This window comes from Kryptolebias marmoratus, linkage group LG7 (genome assembly GCF_001649575.2).
Source record: "Kryptolebias marmoratus isolate JLee-2015 linkage group LG7, ASM164957v2, whole genome shotgun sequence".
In the NCBI taxonomy this organism is placed as follows: Eukaryota; Metazoa; Chordata; class Actinopteri; order Cyprinodontiformes; family Rivulidae; genus Kryptolebias; species Kryptolebias marmoratus.
In genome coordinates this window covers 2,671,563-2,697,659 of record NC_051436.1, presented here as the reverse complement: position 1 = coordinate 2,697,659, position 26,097 = coordinate 2,671,563, and the positions used below count along the sequence as shown (strand labels likewise).

Genomic DNA, 26,097 nt, shown 5'->3' with positions numbered 1-26,097 from the left:
TGAGACTGAAGACATGAAGCCTTTTAATATACTGCAACAATAATTCCTTAAGATTTATATTTATTGATCATCTTACTTCCTGTTTTATCACCTGCATTTGCTGTAAATGTTCGGATCTCAGAGCAGTTTATTAATATATTTCCTTTGCCGTAAATGTGCAGCTCCAAGGTTGTAGTTAATCATCGACAGTAGGTTATTTATTTAAATAAATGTTTTCATCCGGAGTTGATAACCAGTGTTTTGTTCCCGTCTCAGTCGTTAAGCTGCTTGAATCCGATAAATCTAAACGGCACAGGACCAAATCTGAGGCGTTTCTTTGGTTGTGTGTCAGAGTTAAATGTTGTGTTTTGTGTTTGGTAGAAGAGTCTTCGCTGGGTCAGAGCCTCCCGCCTGGCTTCCCTGCTCCCTTCCTGTTTGCTGACGGCCTGTCGTCTGTGGAGACTCTGCTCACCAACATCCAGGTACGGCTGTGTGCTCTCGGTTTATCGATCAATATCAACACAAACTCAGAGCCATCGTATATGAAAGGACCGTTTTTATTGTAGAAGTTTTATTTGAAGCGGTTTCTCCGTGTGTGTGCAGGGCCTGCTGAAGGTGGCGGTGGAGAACGCTCGGGCGCAGGACAAACAGATCCAGGCGGAGAAGAGGGAGCTGAAGATGGAGCTCTACAGAGAACGGGAGATGCGGGAGAGTCTGGAGCGGCAGCTGAACTCTGAGCTACAGAGCAGAGGTCAGGAGGAAAATCGAAACGTCGCACCTGCTGACGGAGGCGGGTCGGCGGGACGTGGTCTTTTCAAAGCGGATCATCTTTCTGTCCTCAGCTTCCATCCAGAAGCGGCTGAAGAAGGAGAAGAAGGCCAAGAGGAAGCTGCAGGAGGCGCTGGAGTTCGAGGCCAAGAGGAGGGAGAGGGTGGAGGACGCCCTGAAGCACTCGTCCTCGTCCTCCCCGTCTCCTGAGCCGCTGCACGCCACCAACAACAACACCAAGAACGGTAACCTGTCTGTCCTCAGTGTCTCCCATCAGCCCCTGCTGTTTGTTTGCTGAAGCAGCTCTTAAAGCAGAGTTACAAGCTGCTGCTGTTTTTCTGTCTTCCTTCCATAAAGTTCAGAGTAATCACAAGCAGCAGTTCATCTGTACCTTCACATTCACAAAGTCTGCCGCTCAGGGTGAGGCCTGAGAGCCGCTTCGGGTTCTCTTGGTTTGGTTCTACCTGGTTTTCACTGAAGGATGAATGTTATTGGATGCTATGAACGGGTCATTTGTTGTGGGTGAAGTTCTCCCACTAACCTCTTAATGTCTCGTTTAGCCTCGAAGTTGGGAGATTGTAAAAGGAAGTCGTTCTCAGATCCACTTTAGTCAATATTTGTTAATATACTGGAATATGGACAATCCATTGTTTTTAAATCCCCCCTCAGCAGAGCACTTCTTCTATAAATCAGCTCAGATGTAAAAGGAGTTTCCTTGTTGTTGAAGGAGGAGACAGGGGTTCTTGTTCCCGTCTGCAGCTTGTAGGGGTGAATTAATGTGTTCATCCATGTGGTGCCATCTTCCAGTTGAAGCATTTTACTTCCACGATGCAAACAGACAGACTTCGAATACTGAATTTTGTTAAAACATGATGTAAGTCCCAGCATCCACCATGTGTCTCAGACATCCCATCCTCGAGCCTCTTTGCCAGTTTACACTTTCATGCATCAACCACTGCAGCCCTGTGACTACCAGCCTTGGCAGCTCAGAGGTGTAACAGTGGCGGGTTGACTCAAACCCCCCCATGTGTGTCAGGCTCTGTTTCATTAAAGGAGCTGTGGATGAATCTGGTTTGGTGGACAGTTAGTCCAGCTGGTTGTGAATATTTCATCTGTTGGTGCTTAAACACAACATCTTAAATTTAGGGGCCTTAAAAAAGGTAGTTTTCACTAAAAATGACCTCTGATGAATACATCAAAGGTTCAAATCTACAAGAATAACTAATAGATGGGAGTATTGGGACCACTTTCTAACATACGCTCATTAGAAACTTCCTCCTGTGTTTGGATTCAGTTTATTGTAAGCTGCACGCAGTTACAAGCTGCTGTTTGGGTTGTTTTTATGGGCCAACCCACTGAGACCCCGTCTTGTCGTTGTGTTTCCTTCCAGACGCTGCTGTAGCCGAAGACAAACCTGAACTTAATGGAAACCAGCAAGACAACGGCGCTGTACAAGGTAGGTGAAACCCCCCCACACATGTCACGGATTAACAGATACAAAACTGTACAGACGTGTGTTCAAAGGCCAACCTTTTAGACACATGTGCCCACCATGTGTGTGTTGGGGCCCCTGTTAGATTAGTGAAGATATTAGGCAGCCATCTTGGCCTCCCTTTGATGTCTACCTCAACAGACGTGATGTGTGCTAATAGTTAATTCAGATTTAGTTTTTTTAGGTGTGTTTATGTGCATCTTAGTGAGGAGAGCCAGGGAACAGCAAGGCAGCAGCCAGTGACCAGTTTTAGGTTGATTTAAAACGTTAAAGTTGTCCATCACCTGCTTCCTGTTTGTTCCTCAGGTTGTGTGAGGAGTAGAGAAACACGTCACTGGTTGATGTGAGCCGTCAGTCATTTGTGTTTGGCCCTTTTTCACATGTTGGTTGGTACTTTAACTCAGTTTTCTCTGATGTAAAATCTCTAACGGTTGGTTGTTACATGTTGATAAAGGCTTGAGATTGACCAACAGATTCAGCACCCCGTAGGAAGTGGATGACCATTAGCCACAGCTCCAGTTTCAGGAGTCCGAGGCCGACCGTCCACTGGCTGAAGGGGCCCGAAAAATGTGAAATTTAGAATGCATTTTCCTGACATTTGGAATAAGGCAGGGAGGGTGTTTATGGTTGGCAGACTCCACCCACCTGACAGGACAGGTGCACCAGATGTGCAAATAACTAGAAAATGAACCTTTATTTAACACACAATGCAACATAACTGAGGCGGCTTTCCTCAGATATTAATCTGTCATCCACTGCTTGGAAAACAACACAATGACACGCCCCCCCAAACATCGACCAATCAGAAGCCTCAGCAGATTAAACGAGATCTCTTACTTACTTCCTCAAAGATGGCTGCATCTGCGGATCGACAAAAATGATCAAAAACAAACTGGGAGGAAGAGAAAGTATCTTTTTTATGATGGAGTGATGGGTCCTCAGGTGAGGAGTAGAGATTATTTTTAGTTGCATCGTTAACATTAATCTGTGCTGCCACTTTAAGAGAATCAGAGTTACCGTAGAAACACTGCAGTGGAGCCGTTTGTCTTCAGTGATGACTCTGAAATCATTAGCTTTTCTATGGTGTTAGCATCTATGCTAATTGTTGTGATCAATAAGGTTTGTTGACATGAAAATAAGCTGTAGTTGTTTAAGTTTCGAGATAATTGATGTATACTTGCATCCCGGCCACTGCTCCTCCTGAAGACAACTTCCTGTAGGGATGATCTAATATGTCCTCCCTGGTCTGAGACACACCCTGGTGTCCCTCAGGAGGAGCTGAAGAGAGGGACGTCTGGTCCTGGACTTCTGCTACGTATAAAAAGACGGATAAATGTTAGTTTCTTTAACTTGTTGGCTGTAAAGAACCACGATTAGGAGAACCTGCCTTCGTGACAGCAGGAGTGTTTAAATGTGAGAAAGATGAAGTTACATTTCAGTTTATGCTTCTCGTTATGCCAATGAGTCCTCACCAGCACTGTGTGTGTGTGTGTGTGTGTGTTAGTATGCAAGTGTCGTCTTCTTTCCACCAGCTGTGCTCAGTCCTCCCTGACATTGAAAACCTTCGCTTGAAACTCTGCGAGTGTATAAGTGAATATCTACACACACTCCGTGCGTGCGTGTGTGTGTCCTCTGTACCTGTAGTTGTGCATTTATGAGAGTGTGTGTGTTTGATCCACATACTTGTGAGACAGGGAACTCTAATTAGCTCTCACTCCTCTTTAGACCCCTTTTAGATCCCCTCTCTTCTGCAAGCCAAGCACTCCAACACACACACACACCTTCACACACACACTCACCTGATTTCATTAATGTTGATTGGCCCAGTAGGACCCCTTTGCTGCCTCACTCACATCCACACAGAAAAACACACACTCATCCCTCCTGCATTTTGCACCTACAGTGGTTTACCTTCTGACACACACACACACACTCCCCTGCCTCTCACCTTCTACACTCTTAATTAACGAGTGAAGAGAAAACTGCTGAATACAAAGAAAGACATCGCATTACAATCAAAAAGAAGGGAGAGGGAAGAAAAGGCGATAAGGACGGGAGAGTGTGAGACGTGGAAGGTAAAAAAAAACATGGAGGAGAGACGGAAACAAAAACCAAAACCAGTGGAAAGATGAGATGAAGAAGGCCCCACAGAGCATTCAGCTGCCGGAGATCACCATCATAACAAACTGTCTCAACCGTGGCGGCCATTTTAAACAGGCTTGACCCAAATAACCAATCATTACTTTGTCATGATTCCCATCTAGTAGCTCATAAGATGTTTCAGAGTCTACAGCAGGGGTGTCCAGTCCTGGTCCTCAGGGCCACCATCCTGCAGGTTTTCCTTGTTCCTCTGCTCCAACACACCTGATTCATGGTTTAATCACCTCTTCTTGTTCTGCAGAAGCCTGTTAATCACCCATTGATTCAAATCAGGTGTGTTGGAGCAGAGGACCAGGGTTGGACCCCCCCCCCCCGGGTCTACAGCTTCAACTGGATCTGAAGCGTCCTCCATGCAATGCTTTAAGCAAATTACATCACTACGGTGACTCGAAACACCAATAAAAGTAATAACACTCATCTTGATGGATATTTTGGGTTGGTGAGCTGCGTTAATGTTTAAGGACAGCTAAAAATACATATCGATTTAAAATAATAAAAGGTTCCGTCATAGAAAAGCACGGACTGCATTACTTTCTATGGTAGGGCCCAATTACAGAGGGGGAGAATGAGAAACGAGTCCTAAATACAGAAAAAACTGAAGGATGAAGGAGTGAGGAGATTTCCTGGGACAGAGCTGAAAAATGTGACCTGGTGACATTTTCTCCCCCCTGCTGGTAAGACTTTTAACAAGGCTGGTCGGCACCATTTTTAACCAGGACAACACACACACATGGTGTATTTCAGGAACAGAGGTAAAAAAACAAACAGCGTTGCCAGAGAAGAAATCCCACCAACCAGTAATAAAGGAAGAGGAGAAAACAGAGAAATTAAAGATGGACGTCAGATCTAAAAAACAAGAAATGTTGAAGACCAGGAGTCAGAGTTCAGTCAGCAGCTGGATGATTTAGGATTCTGAGCAGCAGGTAGAATATTAGATTAAACCAAACATCTTTCACAGCTACTGAGGCTTTACTTCTTTAAGAATTAATAAAATAAACACTTTTTCCTCAGATGGAAAAAAAAAGGCAAGAGCACCATGTTTCTGACAAAACTACTGAATAAACAAAATAACTGTAAAATTCAAGAAATGATACCAAAGAGAAGAAAGTACTGAGTGTAAAAACAAGACAAAGTTCAATAAAGATGATTTTGTTTACAGAAGTGAAGCCTGAGTTAATTTATGAGACGGTGTAAGGATTTAACAGCTGAAACTCAACCTTAAATAATTTAAATCACCAACAAGAAACATCAGGATTTAAGGTGGAATCTGACTGAGCTGCAACTGTTCATAGAAATAGACTTTTTTCTTTAAAAAAAAAAGGACTCATTAATCAACAATCAGTCCTTTTCTTCGAATTTGTTGGTAATTATTTGATTTTCCTTTAAACATTTGACAACCAGTTTTAAAATCGCGGTCGGGTTTGTTGCCCCGCGCTGCCGCCACGATGAGGATTTAATCTGCAGGAGAACATTTGGACCGGTTCTCCCTTCGTTCTGTCAGAGGAAAGTCAGACTACAGCTTCAAATGTCTGAACATGTTCAAGACTGAAGTCTCCAAAGTCTGAGCCCAGAGAGAAACCACCTTTAAACCTCTGATATTTGACAGGTTTAACTTCATGAAGGTGCAAATAAAAAGATCTGATGTTACTTCGTGCTCGTTTAAAGGACCCGGTTGGAGCTGCAGTAAAGTTCGGCTGTTTTTAACAAGAGCAGCGTTACAGATTAAAGTTTTAAGGTCAGCTCCAAGTTTTTACAGCACCCGGTCAGAACCTGCAGCCCAGAGAGAGAAGAACGGGGTGGGATAAAAATAATTTAAAAGTAAGAGATAAAGGACAGGCGGGAGGTGAGGAAGAGGATGGGATGCATGTAGAAGAGAGGGATGAAAGGGGAGGAGGGGAGGGGGTCGGAGCGGATCGTGGAGTGATAAAAATAGGGAAGGGCAGGAGATGAGAGGGACGAGAAGGAGGGAAGACAAGGAATATGAAGGAGGAAACGAAAGTAAGATGAAAGAGAAATTATTTTAAAAGTTTTTTTTTCCCTCCCCAACGAGGCAAGTCTCAGTCAGAGGACAAAGTGGGACGGTAAAAAGACGACAGAAAGCAGCAGGAGATAAGTGGGAGAAGTCGTAGAGGGCAGGAGAAAGAGAAGTGCTGCCTGGAAACAGGAGGGGGGGCAGCTTTATGGCTGCTGTTATGCAGAAATGTAAACAGTTTGCAACGTTCGCAGAAAACAATGACACCGCGGGGAGAGGAAGGCGTGCACGTTTCTGTTGCACGTAACGAGTCGGCTCTGTGTGGGTGGGTGCAGCTACAGCACTACAGGGAGGGAGGGGAGGGAGAGTCGGCCCCGGCCAACCTGAGAGGAAGAACAAGAAGCAGCACTTTCATTCGGACCAAACCTCATCCTGCTCAAATAATTAGGAGCTTTTTCTTCTGTCCAGCTGAAGCTGGAAGATAAACGAACGTCTGAGCGTCAGATTTTACTTCCCTCCTTCAGGTCTAAAGTTTTACACGTCAGAGCGGCCAGAAAAACATTCAAATACACGTTTTCTGCTAAAAAAGACCTGAAACCTGCAGAACAGACCATGAGCCCTGAACATTCACCCCAAGGGCAGACTGTGCAATCCTCAGAGAAATGACCAAAAAAACAACGAGTCCAACTCAGACTCTACACGCCTCAGGGAGAGGGTTAAAGGTCAAAGGTCACAACAGGACAATTAGAAAAAGACTGAACCAGCAGAGATTATTAAACTACAAGTTTTCTAAAAATAAAGTTGTAAATTTACAAAAATGATGGTAAAACTCACAAATTTGTGAGTTTTTCTTATAAATTTAACTTTATAGAATAAAAAACTTTATTCTTTAAAGTTTTTACTGTTTTGTAAATTTATATATTTAATCATAGAATATGACCTTTCCTGCAAATTTAGGACATTTCAACATAAGAGAAAGTTTTTATTTTAACATAAATTCATTCAGGTTATGATGTTGGAATCTAATTTGTTTCTTCAGGATTTTGCCCCGCCTGCTCCTTTTATTATTATTATTTATAGATTGTATTTTATAATGCACTGTCAGACATTTGGAGATTTTGAATTCTTCAGTAAATGAGAATAAAAGCAGCAGAAACACACGCAGCCGTCCTCGGGCAGGAAAAGGAGTAGAAATCACTGCAGGAGTTCAAACTCACTTCTGAACGCTGTTGGTGAGCACAGTTTGCTCCTGAATCCACAAATGACTTTAAAACTCAGAAAACACAAAGAGCACTGTCCTCTCAGCTGGGCTTCAAATGGACTCATGTCAACCAAAAGAAGTCACAAAGTTAAAAAAACAAAACAAACAGGAAGCAGCAAATATTGAGATCCAACAGATCAACAGACGAGGTGAACAGCAGCAGCCGTCTTGTTCCTACTTTCTAAGAGAACGTCTCCTTCACGGTGACGGCCAGTAATCCACAACCATCAACATCCTTCAACTCAGTCCATCAGATCAGCGTCCGGAACCTGGTCTACGGTTACACCAACATCCAGACCCATCCATCCATCCATCCATCCATCCACCAATCGTCAGGTCATGGACGCAGCAGGTCCAGGAGGGAAACCCAGACCTCCCTCTTTCCAGCTCCTCCTGGAGGATCCCAAGGTGTTCCCTGACCAGAGAGGATCCAGAATCCCTCCAGAGTTCTGGGTCTGCCCCGAGATCTCTTCCCAGTTGGACTGAAAAACCTCCAAAGGGAGGCGTCCAGGAGGCGTCCTGATCAGATGAAGCTCCTCAGCTGACTCCTTTCGATGAGGAGGAGCAGCAGCTCGACTCGGACGACGGAGCTCCTCTCCTCATCTCTAAGGCTGAGCCCAGCCGCTCTACGAAGGAAACTCATTTAGATCAGAAAGTAACTGATCAGAGAAGCTTTAAAAGTCTTGAATTTACCTGAAACACAACAGAACTGCACATTTTAAACACCTGAATGTAAAGTTTGTTTCAGATTTTAAAGTTGGAATTAGTTAAGAAAACCTCAGCAGCCACATTCACTGACTCCTTTAATGTGAAAAAACAAAAACTAATCTCCTCCTTAGTTAAATGTGCATTTATGTTGTCTTTAAGCCAAATCATTTTTCTAAGAATATTTAAAGAGCTCACCCGTGACCATAGTTTCCACTCTGTAATCCTTTCAAAATAAATAAATTATGATGGCAGAAATGGAGGCTGGGACGCTCCATCTTGTTGTGTCACTGCTGGGTGCTGGGGTTTAAAAAATAAAATAAAAACTTGTGACAGCTGCAGTAACTTCTTACAGGACCTGCAGTGAAGGGTGAACCAAAACAAACAAAGTTAAATGTTGCTCCGGTCGTCACGGTAACGGGTTCAGTTTTAACAAACTGTTTGTTTTCATCCAGAGTCCCGGCCGTTCCTGAAGACTCCCATGATGTTCTAGAGAGGACTTCTGACTCCAGAACCACCGCCCCACTCCTCCCCTTCCTGTACAGACAAACTCAACCGGTCCGTTTCCACAGCAACCACAGCATCCACTGAATCACAACGGCAACACCCCCCCTCCAGACGGGACTCAACAACGAGACTACTAAAGAGACACACTGGACGTTGGTTTGGAGTTCTCCAAATTCTGCTTTTTAGACAAACTTTGATCCATTTATTCCTCTTTTTTTCCCTTTTTATCTGTTTGGAAAACTGAACAATGAATAAACATTCCTGAGAGGAGGAGGAGGAGGCGACACCACCTTTCTGTCTCCGTCAGATGGTTCTCCTCAGGACGGAGACCAGGGTGGTTTTCAGAAACCTCCTTCAGGACGTGACGAGGACTTTCTGACCGGACTGATCAGCCAATCGGAGGAGCTGGGCAGAAAAAAGGGAGTATAAAAAAAAAGACTGCAGAAAGAAGGAAAACAACTCGAGAGGCTATTTCTGTCTCTCCTTCTTTTATTTTTTGTACAGGAACTGAAAAGAATGCATGGGAAAACTTTGGTTTCTTTTAACCTTTGACCTCTCCTCACCTCCTCTCTTCTACGGTTCTCCTTTCTTTGCTCCGCTCCTGCATGACTCCTCTTTTCTTCCACTTTCATCCCTTCGTTTTCTCCGGGAGATGTAGGGAACAGCTTTTCAGTGTATAAAGTATTTTCTATTACTCTTTAAGAAAAAAAAAAGAAAAAAAAAGTGGAATCAGTTTCTGAAATTATGCAAAAGTTAAAAACAAAAAAAAAGAACTTTTATTACGAAAGGAGTGATTTTTCGACTCGGTCTCATCCTGAAACGTTTCTGGTGTTTGTCGGATTAAAACTTCCAGAAGGTTTCTTTCTGTTTGAGTGGATTTGTGTTGTTTTTCTTTAAACGAAGCTGTAGAAACACGTTCCGTTCTGCAGGTGCTCCTCGGATGCCAAACACCAGAAACCTTCCTCCTCAGTTTCCCCACCTACGAGTGCAGACTCTTGTGTTCCAGTTTTGTTTATTCCGCTGCGTGTTTTGTTTATTTGTTGATTTCTGATGTGTACGGGAGCAAGGACGCGGGATGGGCGGGGCGGGGTGGGTGGGGCTTTGGGTTAAAGGGACATTCTGTGTAGATAGACACAAACTTCAGCCTTTCGGTTTCATTTTTTTCCTCCTGATGATCTCAGTCTGTCACTGTTCTCTGGGTTTGAAATGACTACAAATATACAGTATTATAATGAAACCTGTCTCCTGGTGTTTCACACTAATCTAATCTTTTTTAGGGTTTTTTACTCCCTAATCTTTGTTGAAAAAGTAATAGTTTTAAACATTTTTACAGTTGGTTAAAAGACTCCTTATTGTTTACACACACAGTTCTGTGGGTACATGCAGCAACAGCAGCAGCTAGCTGTAACACTTCCTGCAGGAAAATCACATCTTCGGTCTCAGCTGTTCTCATTCAAAGAGTTATTAAGACATTAACTGTTTTAAATCTGAACTCTTCAACCACTTTGTTTTTCCTGAAGAGTTTAAAACATAAAACAAGGAAACTGGACTTCTCTGTTAGTTGAAGACGTTTCGCTTCTCCTCTCGTTGATACTAAAACTAAAAACTGAGGCTGAAGACCACAAATCAGTTCTGTCCAAGTTTCTGCAGAGTTTACAAACACAGCTTTCTGTCCTACATGCTGCACGTTTAGTTTTCTGCCATAAAAGCTATAAAGACTAAAGTAATCGGGTTAAATGAGCTGCAGATACTCAGGATTAAATCAGCGGATCTTCCTTCATGATAAACTCAAGTCTCCTCCACCCGTGACGTAGCGTAAACATGTGTCCACAGAAAACCAGGTGAGCCAAACGAAGCTTATTTAAGTTACGGATCGGTGTTTACCGCCATCTTCTGACGCCGTTTAGCTTCTCAGGCAGGAAGGAGACGACACCCCGACACGTCAAACACGCCGATCATTTCTGCTGATCTGAAGTTTAAAGCTTCATCTCATCCTTCAGAGACGCTCTCATTGGTCAGTGACCTGTCAATCACAGCTAAGCCCCTCCCCCACTCACAAAACGAACACAAACATGGACAGACTAATGACTACAGATGAACTAAGAAGTCATTTTCTGGACTTCTGTACGTTTTTACATCCACAGACGTCGCCCCCTGCTGGACAACAAACAGAGTTCAGCTTCAGGGTTCCTTTAAAATGGAAAACATTTTAGTTTTTATATCAAGTTTATTAAACCTCAGTGTTTTTATGCGTCCTTGTTAGTTATGAGTCACTTTAACAGCAAAATAAGGTTTACATTGTTTTCCTTTTAAGGATTCATTAATCATTCATTTTGTATAAAACTTACATCAGATCGTAAAAAAACAAACATTTCATTATCATCCGCTGCCAAAAGCCCAACAATAATATGTTCACCCGCTTGATTTACATCCTTAACTGATTCAAGATGGCCACCACAGCTAACTGAGCTTAGAAAACACAAAGGCTACAGCTGACCTAAATCTGGTGTGGTAGTAGCTGAGACTGATTCCCAACACACAATCTGAGCACTAACAAATAACAAGCTCTTTGTTTAAAATGTTACCACTATAAGGACTCAACTCTGTCTGTTAGCAAAATATCTCATGAACCCTTTGACGGATTTTACAGAAACTAACAGGAAATAATAATTGGATGTTCGTCTACAACTGACTAACTTTCAGAGTTATTCCAATTAAAGATGGCCGCCACAGCTGATCCACATGAATGTCTTTACCGCTGTCAGGTAAAAGTTGGTGTGGTAGTAGCTGAGAGTGAAACGACTCCGGCGTGGCGGGCGACAAGCAAACAGGTTTGTTTTAGTTTCTAACCCGTTCTCCTGAGGCGTAAACGTGATCCAACGTCTGATGAACACACACACACACACACCGTTCCATCTCGACTGTATATTTACTCTGCATTAGGAGGTTAATGAGGTGAGGCCTTCCCCTCCTCCTCCTCCTCCAACAATCCTCCACTGTCACTCTTTTGACCTTTGCTTTTCATTTTTCCGTCCCGACTTCCATCTTTCTGTCTCTCCATCTCTCTGTGTTTACCAAATAGCTGATGTCACTTTTTCCATTTCCCCCTAATGGAGGCAGAAACTCTGAGCGATGGGCGGCGAGGAGGGAAGAGCCGCAGATGAAGAGGGATGGATAGGAAGCGAAGGAGGCAACGAGGAGGGATGAAAAGGTGACAGCGAGGGAAGGGAGATTGAAGGATCCGAACGTCAAACACGGGACAAAATAAAAACGGGACGACGGGGAGATGGATGGACGGGAGGTATTCAGACGGAAAAAAAACTTTAAAAACAGGAAGACAGGTCGACTAAAACAGAGGAAGGAAGGGCTAATTAATGATTTTTAATCCAAAAATTAATCTTCTTCTGAATACAAACACATGCTTAATTAACGTACCAATACAGACAGTAAATAAATTAGTTTTAAATCTGTTTAATTACGTCTCACACACACACACACGCTGCATTTTCCTGACATGACAAATAAATTAGGAGAATCAGAGAAGCGGCTCGTTGCTGCGTTCACTGACATTACGGAACATTTGAAGTTTGTCGCAGTAAATAAATGATAACAGGTCGAGACTTTTTGTTTTAGTTGCTCCAGTTTTTACTTTTACAGTCACTTTGTATGGAATCAATTCTTCAATTAATAATAATAATAAAAAGGAGTACAAAGTGATTTTATTTGTATTTAGTCTGTAAATAATAAACCATTTGTTTGTCCTTTAACACAAAGTGGTTTCTGTCCGTCTGACGGGTTTGTCTCAGGCGGACGGTGGACATCCAACAAAATATGACTTAACCTAAATAACAGGAAGAACGTTAACATCTAAAAATATTATACTGAAGAGCATTCGAGCTTTAAAAGTAAATAAACGGAGGGCTACAGTGACGTTCTTTAAACGCAGCTGAGCTCCTGATCCCTGAACGGGAGACGGGGGACACCCGGGACAGGTCTCCGGTCCATCACAGAGACACGTCCGTCCTGTCCCTCTCACCTCGGGGACAGATCAGAGTTCTCAGTTAATCTGACGTTCATGTTTTCATTCTGCGGCGCGGCGTCAGCGTTCAGCTGCGGTTTCACTCAGTTCAGCTTTTATTCAGTGAATTTTAGCAGAAAAAGTTTATTTTTTAATGTTTTATTTAAAAGAAAACATCAATAAGTCAAAGTAAAAATCATGTTTTTGTCAAATCAGTTTTTTTTTTGTTTAATTTAAAAGTTCAGCTGCTGTTCTGTAAAAATGATTTAATGTTTTTTTTTAAATGGGCTAAATGCCAACAAACAACTTGTTTACCAACAAACAAAACTGACCGTCTGCGTCGGCAACACAAACAACAACAACAGCTTCTGAGCAGGAATGAAGATTAAACAGGAGGAGAGAGGGATGGAAGAAAACGAGCAGAGAGAGGAAAGAGACATTTGTAGACGAAACAGCCAAGCTGTTAACATACACACACACACACACACACACACACACACACACACACACCTCGCTCCGTCATTAGTCTTCATTAGACTCTTTATGAGGAAAATTAGGAAGGGAGTTTCCTCCCAAACTGAACCCTTGGGTCCAACCTGCCTGCCTGCCAGTGTGTGTGTGTGTGTGTGTGTGGTTAATTTCTACATGAGGTTCAGCACATCAAAGAGGTGTGTGTGTGTGTGTGTGTGTGTGTTAAACGGGGAAAGTAAAGTTTCCTTCAGGCTTGAGCTCCTGGTGAGACGTGATGTGAGCGGATGATGGGTTCAAACCAGAAAATAAAAAATCAAATAAATTTACAGTGAATTAAAAATAAAAGGAATTAGTTAACGGAAGGAGCACAGATCACCATCTTTGTGTTGAGTAGCTGTGGCGGCCATTTTGTATAAAATATAAACCTACATCCGATGTTTACGTTCAGAGTTTCATTCAAATCGGTTTAATGATTCATGAGATATTTTGCTAACAGGGTTGACGGCAAAGACCATGAAGTGCTTGGAGCGTGATGGGGATGACTCTCAGCTACTACCACACCAGAGTGTTTGTGTTCGCTGTGGCAGCCATGTTGAATGGACATTTATTAAATAGCAGAGATATTTTGCTAACAATGCATACAAGTATTAAATATGTTTTAGGAATGAAGGTTTTACTGCTGGATAATGAAAGTAAATCATGATAATCAGAGGGTGAAGTGGTCAGCTGCTGTATTTACTGCAAACAGCTAAAAGTGTGTGTATCAACACGTCTCTCAGCACTCATTCAGGCTAAAACCAGCGCCCCTGCTTCCCTTCAGCCCGCACAATAAACACTTGTCATTGGTCGGCATCAGTCGTTTATTCCTGCCGGAGCGAGGGATTTGTTTTTGTTCTTCCCGTCATTCGCCCATTTGACTTGATGGATGGTGGGTGGTGACGCAAAACACCTGCCCCGCACACACACACACACACACACACACACACACACACACACACACACTTCTCATGTTGTTTGAACAAGGAACACAGCAAATACTCTCTAATACACAACTTAAGTCCAACATAAACTAACATATTTGCATCTGGACACAAATTAGAGCAACTGAAAGCCAAACAGGAAGTCCATCAGAGCCGTCAGTTCCTCAAACGGACCTCGATCTGATCGGACTCAAACGCTTTCCGCTGTTCCCCCTCAGCGAGTCCACACGGTCTGAGCCCACAGACACAGCCTTACTGCCACGCTTGACTTCCAGGCTGACCTGAAGAGTAAACAACAGTTTATCTCCATGGAGGACAAATGGACAGAAGGAGGAAGAGGAGATCTGCTCCACATGCTGCTGGTTAAAAATGTCAGAAGTCCAAACATCACCTGACCCAAGTCACCCAGGAGCGAGGAAACGGGTTCAAAGGGTAAAAAGACACTTTAGTTTTAAGGCAAAATAAGAAAAACAAGACCAAGAGGAGTTCCTGTTGGATTTATAGCAGATATTGTAAAAGTTTGACTTTATTTTCAAAGTTTAACATATTAGGACAAAAGAACCCAACTTCTTAAAGTTGGAGTTTGTCACAATGATTTTGTTGTTTTTTACAGTAAAGTTAGTTTTGTCTGCCTGTCTTTAGCTACTACTGCATTAACAGGGTGTGTCTGTGTTAGCAAAATATACGATGAACCACTGGTTCATCTACAACTGATTAACTTTAGGAGTCAATACCAATCAAGATGGCTGCCACAACTGACCACAAACATGGCTACAACCCGGTCGGTTTTAAGGATATTCAGCTGAATGTTGGTGTGGTGGTAGCTGAGAGTCACCCCCACCACCCCATCCAACACGACCCGTTTAATAAAACTCCCGTTAACTTTCTGAGTCCAACCTGTGAAATCTCAGAAAGTAACCACTGGATCTGCAACTGACCAAGATGGCTGCCACAGCTAACCAACCTTAGCCAGGACAACAATGGCGGTAACTCAGATAACAGACGGTGAGCTGTAATTTAGAGTCATCATTTCTCCTCATAAAATAATCAGTCTAAAACTCTGGCATGAAAGGCAGCGGGCGATAGTTATTAATGGTGTTTATTTATTTATTTGTAAGGTTTCCAAAGCTGGGTTCAGGGTCCCACTGTGGGTCGTAAAACACCAAGTGTGGGTCCACAGAAATCAACTTATTTTAGTCAGGATCTGCATGGTGGACCAATCATTGTCTTTACGAGGGGAGCTGGTGTTTGTCTCCAGCAGTCACTGTGCGAGACGCAGGGGACACCCGCAAGTCCATCACAGGGACATGGAGACAAATGAGAGACAACCATCCACACTCTCACTCCCACTTAGGGACAATTCAGGGTTACCAAATAACCCATCATGCATGTTTTTGGTCTGTGGAAGGAAATCTCATGGCGGGAAACGAACCTGAAACCTTCTTGCAGCGAGGCGACATACGTAACCACTGCTCCACCGCGCCACCAGAGCAGAAATCTTACTTGGAACTAGTGAACATCTCCAAACAGAAGAACAAAATCGTTCTGCAGCATGAAAATGGGTTTATTTATCCTGATACGGCAGGAAGTCAGTACGCCACAATCCTCTGGGTTTAAAATCTTTTACAGTAACAAGAAATTTGGTGTAAATTTGTCAGAGAACAACGGAGGCCAAATTGGAAAAAAAGCCGACGGTTTTAGCTGTAAAACATTTCGGAGAGAAAGAGACACAAACACAGACGGACTAAAAGGACATGGACGTCTTCAGCCAAAACATTGGAACAACTATTTTTGTCAGCTGTGATCCTGGGGGGGTGGAAGTGTGTGTGGCCCATATGGCATCATGGGAATAAAAAGGAGCCACACACTCTCCAACTTTGGACAAAACTGGACCCAAATTGATACCAAATTAGAAAGTGTTTTTTTGTTCCCCCCCCCAAACAGACTGAGAGCAGCTTGGCAGGCAGAGCGGACACTTGACCACAGAGAAAAGGACGTGAGAACGAAAGAAAGAAACGACAGAAGGAATTAAAATAACCGTACGACCGGAGCGAGGCGAAAATTGATCCACGGGGAACCGGTCTGGATCCGTGTTGTTGTTTTAGCTGGAGGACCTTTGACTGCTTCACAAAGATAGCAGCTGGTCGTCAGAGTTTAATGTTGGGTTCTGGTTCTGGTTGGACCAGAACAATCTGAAAAACAGATGGAGAGCGAAGGAGGGAGCGCCGACAGAACAGACGCATTCTTCTGTCGTTCGTCGACCTCTCTGGAAGCGAACGGAACCCAGAACCACTTCAGCTCCACTCGCAGAAACAAATTGCCAAATTATTATTTGTTCATTTTTGTCTTTTATCCTGATAAAAGCCTTCAGATCGGATGGAGAAGAAAAGCAGACGTAGGTTTGGCTCAGTCCTGTTCTGTCAACTTTCATGCCAAAAAAAACCACTTTGAATTTAGTTGAAAGGGAGAGTCGTAACCATGTTAGAGCCGGTCCATTTTGGACCAGATCGAAGTTTCTGGTGGAACTTTTTGTTTAATTAGTTCAGGATTTTCTGACCAAGTGGCTTCAGTTGAACAGGAGCTGAAGAAAACTGGACCCAAAAACTCTGTCCACACGATTCTAACAAAACGTACGAAACACCACGAGGTGGCAAGAACGACAACATTAACCAACTTTTGTTTGGCAAAAAACAAATAAAGTTTATCCTCAAAACTGTTTCCTTTCAGTCATGAACTGCTTAGATTTGATTATTTCTGGTGATTATTGAACCAAAACATCCATCTAATCTCAGCAGATGATTAAAGTTTAAGTCAACAGGATCAGGACAGATTGAAAGGCATGAATAAAAACAAAGAAAACATCTAAAAATGGCTCCACTTTTCCAGTTTTTTGGGCAAAAACGTGACCGTCAGGATGAGCAAAACAGGCAGGCGTCATTATTTCTTAAAAGCTTCAAATGTTGAGTTTATATGAATACACTAAAAACTGAATTTTTGAAAATCTCCATTTTAGAAAACATTAGCAGAAGAAAATTTTCTGTAACGTGACGAGTCCTTCATGTAGGCCTACTAACCCCCCCGCCACCAAATATTCTTTTCCATTTGTATTTATTTGTCTTTAAAGTCCATGTTTTATGATGCATCAACATCTTATTCAGTGGATGAATAAAATATTAACAGCTCAAAAGGAAAAATGTCCTGAATATTGATAAATGTCAACAAAACCTTGTAAATGTATCTCAGTTTAAGTGAATATTCAAAGCTTTAAAAAGCCTAAAATCTGCCTGCAAGTTGTTTTTAAATAACAACATTTTGTCTTTTTACAAAACAAAGTTCCTCACAGATGTTTTATAAGAGTGGAAAGAAAATTGTCTTTTTTTGTTAACATATTAACTTAAATATTAATAATAATTTCATTAAATATTGTGTAAAATGATTGTTTTCTGACTGCGTCTCATAATGAAACCACAGAGTAAAAACAAACTTTACTGTAAAACGATGAGTTGTGGAATTTGTGAAAACTTGGATTTAATGAAAGTTTTTCTGCTGTGTTGCTGAAGTTCTTTATAAACTATTTCAAACTAACTTCTTTTGACTAAAATGTCCCAAACTGATAAACTGAACTGAAAACTGGACAAAAACAATGAAACCACGGAAAAAATGATCCCTTAAAACGAAACCAGTGAAGATTTCTCTTCATGTCCAGATTTAATAAAGGAGCCTTTCAACAAAAGATTATGAACTAATTAGAAGGTTGTGTGTGTGAGTGTGTGTGTGTGTGTGTGTGGAGCTCTGGAATATGAAGTGAGTTGTGATGAGCTGTCCTCAGGTCTGTTGTGTGATCATTTCACAGCCTAAATGTGCAAAGGTCAGCCGTTATTAATGGCAGGCCCCGAGGAGGGCACCACGCTCACTGTGTGCAGGTGTGTGTGTGTGTGAGACAGACAGCGAGCGTGAAGGCTTGCATGTCACACCTTTCTGCTCTAAATGCCACGCAGCACATCGTTAGCGCCGCCGCAGCGTCGTCGCCACGAGGCTCGTTTGGAAACCTAAACGGACGTCGAGGCGTTTCGTTTCCCGTCCTGAGAGTCGGTCTGCGAGTCGAGGTGAGTCGAGGTGTGCGGGGTGTTGGTTTCTGCGACCTCAGGTCATTATGAGCTCTGCTCTGATGGCGGACGGCCACAGTAATGGCTCCCGGCTGACCGGATGGACCCGTACGGCTGCGCTCAGAGTACGTGCTGTGAACGACTCTCAGCTACTACCACACCAGATTTTAGCCCAATCTCTGTAAAACTGGCTGAGTTACATCTTGAATTAGGTTCCTAAAGGTCATGAAATGATAACTCTAATCACAGATATGTTCTAACATCTCTAACTTCAGGGGTGAGTTTCTCAGGCACCATCCGTTAGCGCTCGGTGCATGTGCAGGGGATCACTCTCAGCTACTACCACACCAGATTTTAGCCCAATGTCTGTAAAACGGATGGACCGAGCGAGGCCATTTCTGTGTTTAAACCCCAATCATTGGTTCATCAGATATTTTGTTGACAGGACAGCTGGATGAAACCACCATTGTCCTCTCTCCTATCCCGTGATAATTAGAGAAAGACGTTAAGAGACGTAATGAGCGCCCGTCCCAGACGAACAGGACGCCACGTGCAGCGCGAACAGCGAAGGAGCGCCGCGCTCCGCCGGATGTATTTTTGGCGATGGCTGTGTCCCAGTTGCGAGCGGCTCCTTGGTGTCAGGAGGCAGGTGAAGGGTGTGCGGTGACAAAAGGCCCGCTACGCAGCCCATTTCCCAGGTTCTGACCTTCCCCGGCTACAAGGCTGAGAGGAGAACGAAGATGAATTGGAGCTCGGAGGAAGAAAAAAAGGGCAACAGTAACTGATGGATCGTTGGTGTTTGTCTTGGTTTTTTTCTCCTTTTTACTTTGCTTGTGCCGTATTTATCTTTACCGTGTTCTTCTCCACCCATTTGTTTCGGGTATGTTAAGTAATGGAGGTCAGCTCAGGATTTACAGGCAGGTTTTGGATAAAAACTGCTGATTTTCTGCAGTTTAACCTGCAAGACATGGAAACGCTACGACCCGCAGCCAGAATTCAGTGAAGACTGAAGTTTAAACTTTCACGTCTCCAGATGCAAACGGCTCTTCAAGGTCGCGTCACCTGGAAAGGGTTAATCCATCAGCTCTTTCACACGTCGTTCTTCATCATCGCGCTCCTCTCAGGACCCTTTCTGCTCTTTTGTCGTCACCTTCAGGTCGGATCAGACCAAGCTGGAGACGGGGACGACAGATTTCAGTTTCTACACAAACAGGACGTCCTGTCAGGGTGCACAGCTGGAATGAAGCCGTTTATATTTAAAAAACGTAAATCTATAAACAGGAAAGAGTGAATCTATTTCAGTTTTCTACCTGTGTGTACACCATGACCCAGATTCACCTGCAGTGTTTCTTTCAAGCAGCCAACGCCTCCGTTTGTGACAAACTGCAAACAGCGTTTATAAGAAACAAAATGTCTCAGAACCTCTGTGAGGGTTTCAGTCGTTGTGAGCATCAGGACCGCTTCACAAACTGGTTTCTGAGAAAGTTAGAGAAATCTGAGAGAACTCTGGGAGGGTTTGACAACCTATGAAACCAATAAATTTGCACGATGTTTGCAAAAATAATCCACAAACGTCACAGTTTATATTTACACCGTGTGAAAATGAGCCTATTTCCAACTACTCTCCAGCGATCGCTGCTATCTCTGAGCCTCGGCAGAATGTCTTAGTTTTCTTAAATGAATCACAAGAATAATAATTTATAATCAGGAGAAAAAAACGAAGCAAAGACGGAAAGATTAACGGCGAACCAGGAAGCCTTCAGGGACGCAGAAACGGCAGATCTGTCCCAAATGGAGGCGATCAGAAATCTCTGTGGGTAACATGAATGTGTTGAGCGAGTGTCTGCTCTCTTTACATTCCATTTCCATCGTCCACAGTGTCCAAATAAACCGTCAACCCTGAAATGGCTGATAAAACGTGTGTGTGTGTGCGCGCCACAATATTTGCCCTGTGTTATTGCAGCTCCGAGGCCACAGCTTCTTCTGTAAACACACAGCTGTGAATTATTCAATAAATAAACACATCTAAGACCTCACACACACACGTACACACATTTCAGACATAATGCATTTCTGTATCAAAGGTGGACGCAAGCACACACACACACACGCCTCTCATTAAACAACAGGAGATATCTTTATCCAACTACACACACAACCAAAAAAAATGCATTTAACTTTCAAAGGAGTGAAAAACTATAAAGTTCTGGATCCCTCATTCACTCACACACACACACACACACACACACCTTCTGTTGGTCATCTCTACAGTTTGCATCAAATGAAAGGGTGACACCTAGAGTCCGAATGAGGTACTGCAGGAGATCAGCTCAACGTTTCTGATCGTTTTGAGACAATTCAGAAGACAAATCACTACAATTTAAAGAATTATAGGGTGTATAATTCTAAAAATATAAATAGAAAAACAGGTTTCATATAGGAGATGTTTGAAAAATTTTTAAAAGTGGGGAAAAACCCTTAAAATGACAGCAACAGGTGAGTAATCTTACAGTTGATCAGTCATGTCTTTATCAAAATACTTTTATCATTAATATTACTCATAACTTAATAATAATTCTTATTATAAACTAAAAAAGCTGCCATGATATTAGAAAACAGACAGTATAATCATGTTTGTAAACTAAGTTGACCAAAAATTAAACTGAATTTAGAGTCTTCTTAATTGCAGGTAATTTTTAGCCCATATCTGAGTTTTAAAATGCGACACCTGGTTTATATCATCACAAATATGTACTTAAATCTGTAAAACTGCACAAACAGCAGAAGAGTTCACCAAGATGAGGAGTAAAACTGTAAAATCAATCATCGATCTATGAACCCAGCAAAAACACAACAACAAAACTAAAGGGATGAGCCAACATTGTGTCAACGCACAACTCACGATTCAACAAATAACTGACTTTAAACTGTACCTTTAGGCATTTAGTAACAAAGTCTGTCAAAAACAATAACAACTGCAGCTTCAAATCAAAATTCTGAGAATATTATTAAACAAATATTTGCATCTTAGCATTCAGGTCAGAATCAGCAACAAACAAACATTTCTCACATCAGGGTTTGAGCTCATTAATCATCATGTTTATGCTCAACAAAATCCCTTCCAGCAAAGCAGAGACAGACACATGAGCTCACAGAACAAACCTATAATTCTTTGTGTTTATAGACAACAAACAGTTTAATAAAACAGCTGCTTACCTTTGATGACCCCAGAGGATTCTCCTTTTAACGGAAATGTTTGTAGCCTCCGACGCTGATATTTCAGTTAATTAACATCCAGCTGAGAGGAAAACCGTCTGTTTGATTTGTCTTCATGTTAGGAGAACATATCAGGGAAACTGGAGGCCCTTCGTGGCCAAATTCCAGCTAAAACGCCGAAAAAATGCGTCTCACAAAGAGCGGTTAGCTGGCTAACCGGCCGTTAGAGGCTAACAGGTTAGCAGGCGGCCATGTTGGCTAACAACGATTAGCTTGGAGGGGGAAAAAACGAACCGGAAGTGGTCATTTAGATAAAAGCTGAATTTAATCTGCTCTCCTTTATTTTATAATTTATTTCCACACGACTGTTAATAACAATATGATCTTTTAAAGTTCAGTAAAACAATAAAAAGTTTGGTTAACTGATATTAACAGACATATATATCTGACTCAACCACTGACTGTTACTGTTTATATTTGGGGAAACTAAAAAACTGAAGTGACATTTTTTAAATATCCCGTATTTTATTCAATTTCCACTCAATCTAGATCATAAACATCTCTTTATTCTATTTGCCCAACAACAAAATGGCTGCCATCTATCTACAATACTGTGCGAAAGTTAACGTTCAGTTTTTTTAAATATTTTGCTTCTACGCAGAAAGATTTACTCGTAATATTTTAAAGTGGTCTTCATCAACACCCCTTCCAGCTTTCTGAAGGCCTTTCAAAGTTTTTCTTTGGACTTTGGCTGGATTTTCCAGCACCAGAACACATTAGCGTATGCTAAAAATGAAGAAAGTGGACAAATGTAGGGTAAAAGAGGAAATATTAGGCCTAAAAACTCATCTATAAAGTCCAAAATAACAGTAAAAAGTCCATCAAAGAACTAAAACAGGACCTGAGATGCATCTCTTAGTGAATCTAATGTATGCAAAATATTCAGATAATAGTTTTTCTAGAAATCAGCTTTCTAGAAAAAAGAAACTGATTAATTGCCAAATTGTCTGTTGTGTCAACGACAGTGGCTCATCCCTTGAATTTAGCATGTTTATGCTTGAACAATATAAAAACAGTTAAATGACTTAACAAAAATGATGAATGAAGCACTGGACTAAAAGTGAATAAACAATCCCCTAATGCCCCCCCAATAATATGTAGAAAGACATTCAGAAAGCCTGAAGAACTAATGTTTAAAGACCATTTTAAAAGACAAGTTTGGCTCTTTGGGTTCAGAAAAATAAATAAAAATAGAGAAAACTTTTGCACAGCACTGTATTAATTAAAAACATTTAAAGGTTGCCAAATATTTCACTAAATTGATCAAAACAATGAATATTTTAACTCATCCCTGTCCATCTTTTATTAAAACAGGAAATCTGCCTCCATCTAGTGGTCAAACATGAACATTACAATGTTATAAAAAAACAACAATTAAATCAGATTAAAATAGTTTAATAAAGTCGTTGTTTTTTAACAAATTCAGATGAAGTTGATGTAACTACCAACTTCACCAAATTAGTAACAAGGACCAGAGAGAATTCACCAACATATTTCATGTTTTCTGGCCTGTTTTTATTAAATCCACGTTTCAAAAAGCTCAAACTTCAATGCAACAAAATCAGCATTTTACTTCGGAATAAAAATCTTGTAAAAATATACACACCACAAAATCCAAACGTCAAACACACACACATCTGTAGCTGAGGAGGTCAACACACACACATCTTAAATAGCAGCTTGTGGAAAGCACACACAAACAAACGTTGAATTAAACAAAAACAAAGTCATGTTTTCTGCCTCATTCAGGGGGAACATCTGTTTTGCATAATGGAAACAGCCAAAAAGGTCAAAAACACTGATTAAAAAAAAAGTAATAAACAAAAGAAGTAACACGTCACTTTATCAGCTTTTACTCTGAGCAACACCTGCGCAGTCTAAAATCTTTGTTTTAAAATATCGGACCAAATAACAGCATAATAAAAGCACAGCACTGAATTTAAGACTGCACAGGTGATCTGCACAGAAACGACCTGAAAACATCCAGCCTCAGATTTCAGCTGAAATGAAACGTTCCAGGAGGCTTTTTTTTAAAAAACCAACAATCTTCACATTCTGGAGAGATTCAGTCTGAAAGCCTCCTTTGAGAGAAACAAAAACTGAATGTGCTTGAAAGTCCTGAGGAACCTGCAGCACAGCAAAAACAATCCAAGGTTTATTTCTAAATCAAATTTAGAAGCTTAGATTAAACCTAATACTTTATTTCCCCCCATGAACTGAAGCTCAACGTTAAGATGAAAAACTTGATTTCACATCTTCAGTCTTGTTTTACAGTCAATTAATCTAAAATCTAAAACAATATTCAGGAGTTTATCCCTTATAATGAAGTGGAATTGGGTTTTATTTGGTATTAATCCAAACTTTAGGTCCTTCTAACCGTCTGACTGGAGATGTTATTCACTGCAGAACAGAAACCAAACCTCGAAATAAAACCCAAGAAGCTAAAAGAAAAGTGGGCAAAAAGCAGAGAGTTAGTATAAAGCCGTAAAAAGACTGTACCAAGTCGTTAAAGGTGAGGTCCTAAAAACATTTCAAACGTCTCGGCTGATTTCTGATCCCCAAACTGGACGTTAAAAACTGGAACGAACAGGAGCTGGGTCCGGACAGGAAGGACTCACAGCTCCGTCTTCTGCCCGGAGAGACGCTCCTGGGACTGGATGTCCTCGTCGGACGTCACGCCTCCGTCCAGCGTCTCCAGCGGAGACTTGCCCTTTTTCTTCTTCTTCACCTTCTTCTCCTTCTTCTTCTTCTTGGTCACTTTCTCGTCACCCCCCTCGCCTCCGCCCTTCTTCCCTCCCTTCTTCTTCTTCTTCTTCTTCTTCTTGTCCTCTGCGATGGCCGCCGGGTCGCCCTTCTTTGGAGTCCAGTTCTCCCCCAGGCAGGCTGGGCGGAGAGACGAGCGGAACGACAGGAAGATTAAACATCAGGAGTTATTTTTATTATTGATGGAAAAACCCGAGTGCTGTCACGTTCAGGTTGCCTTTCTCTGCATCTTATTGTAAATTTATCCTGTTTTTTCCCTGAAAACACCGACTTCTGAACCATTTTTACATTACTCTTAGATACAGTGCCATTTAAAGGGATATTCTGGTCATTTTGAAGCTAAAATCTGCTGTCAGTCACTGAATCTGTTTAAATCTTTGGCTTTAACTATTAGAATTAACTGTCTGTTAGCAAAATATCTCATCGCTGGATGGGGTTGAATGAAACTTTCAGAAACATTTGGAGCCGAGCCAAATCAAGATGGCCACCACAGCTAATCACCATTAGTCGATCCCTCCAGGATTTCTCGGGGCATTTTCCTAAAAGTTTTGATTTTTTTTTTACTAAAATCAATAAACAACCATAACTTTTAATATCTAAACCAAAAATCCTTCCTAGTTCTGTAAGATAATTCCCAACAAACACTGACATTCTCAAAAGGTGCTTTATTTGAGAACTTTGATAGCTTCTAAACTGACATTCATGAGCATTTCTGGATTGTCCCTGGTCTGCAGGAAGTGACGTCACGTGTCTTCTTCCTGAGTTATTTGGGGTTATTTTGTATTCCACGCTACACAAACCCACAAAGAAGAGACTAGACCGCAGAAACAGAGGCGAATCACTTTAGAAACAATAAATATTGGGTTAAAGTTGCGATTTCGTGGGGTTTGCTTGATTTTGTGTTAATAGTTGCGATCGCAACATCACAAAATCCTGGAGGGTCTGATTAGTTTAACTTCAGGATGGATTTATGTTGCTTGTTTGTGATTTAGTGTTTTTGTGTTTTACCTGCTTCTTCTCCCTTCAGAACGTGTTTCTCACACAGGTAGGTGGTCAGGTCTTCCTCCTGGTCTCCTTTGTACCAGTCTTCGATCACATCCTCGTACTTCTCCACCATCACGTCACACTGACAGCATCACCGATAAAACATGAACGTCAACTTTGCTCTGAATGTTCCTGATTGTCTTTGTGTTTGTTTTTGAAAAAAAGCCTCACCTGCTTTTTAAGGTCGGCCACTTCTGCCGACGTCTCGTTCCACAGCTCGTAAGGAATGTCCATCACCACCTTCACTCCTTTGTTCACCAACCCATGAAGGGTGGAGAAGGTCTCTGATATGCCCTGGAAGCAGACATGTTGTTACAGAAACTCCTTTTAAGGCGGATCGGATCAGAGCTGCTTTTGTTGTGGCGACTAAAGCAGCTGCTGCCTGTCGCTATCAGCAGAAAGGGTTGGACTCGACTCGAGTCGCTTCACCCTGAGGTTCCCAAACCAGACCAGGTCCACCTGCAGATCCTGTCCCTGAACACCACAGCCAGGGTCCGAGACCAGGTCCACCTGCTGATCCTGTCCCTGAACACCACAGCCAGGGTCCGAGACCAGGTCCACCTGCAGATCCTGTCCCTGAACACCACAGCCAGGG

General features: G+C 42.1%; 2 protein-coding genes and 1 long non-coding RNA gene across 3 annotated transcripts in view; 1 reads left to right on the top strand and 2 right to left on the bottom strand.

Moving 5' to 3' along the window:
• LOC108248216 (dachshund homolog 2) overlaps nt 1-9,623 on the top strand; it is an 83,919-nt gene extending 74,296 nt beyond the window's left edge. Inside the window, exons 8-12 of the mRNA XM_017436830.3 lie at nt 361-461; nt 583-730; nt 822-992; nt 2,138-2,203; nt 8,793-9,623. Coding sequence (XP_017292319.1) covers nt 361-461; nt 583-730; nt 822-992; nt 2,138-2,203; nt 8,793-8,830 — 524 coding nt within the window. The 3' untranslated portion in view covers nt 8,831-9,623. The remainder of the gene's footprint in view (nt 1-360; nt 462-582; nt 731-821; nt 993-2,137; nt 2,204-8,792) is intronic.
• LOC119617201 lies at nt 8,419-21,860 on the bottom strand. The gene is made up of 2 exons (XR_005233419.1): nt 21,636-21,860; nt 8,419-9,540 (listed from the first exon to the last, which is right to left on the bottom strand). It is a non-coding gene; the product is annotated as an uncharacterized LOC119617201 (long non-coding RNA).
• A 1,214-nt stretch (nt 21,861-23,074) lies between these two features.
• Nucleotides 23,075-26,097, bottom strand: part of cnpy3 (canopy FGF signaling regulator 3) — an 8,337-nt gene continuing 5,314 nt past the window's right edge. The window contains exons 4-6 of the mRNA XM_017436823.3: nt 25,674-25,796; nt 25,467-25,584; nt 23,075-24,578 (exon numbers count right to left, since the gene is read on the bottom strand). Coding sequence (XP_017292312.1) covers nt 24,310-24,578; nt 25,467-25,584; nt 25,674-25,796 — 510 coding nt within the window. The 3' untranslated portion in view covers nt 23,075-24,309. The remainder of the gene's footprint in view (nt 24,579-25,466; nt 25,585-25,673; nt 25,797-26,097) is intronic.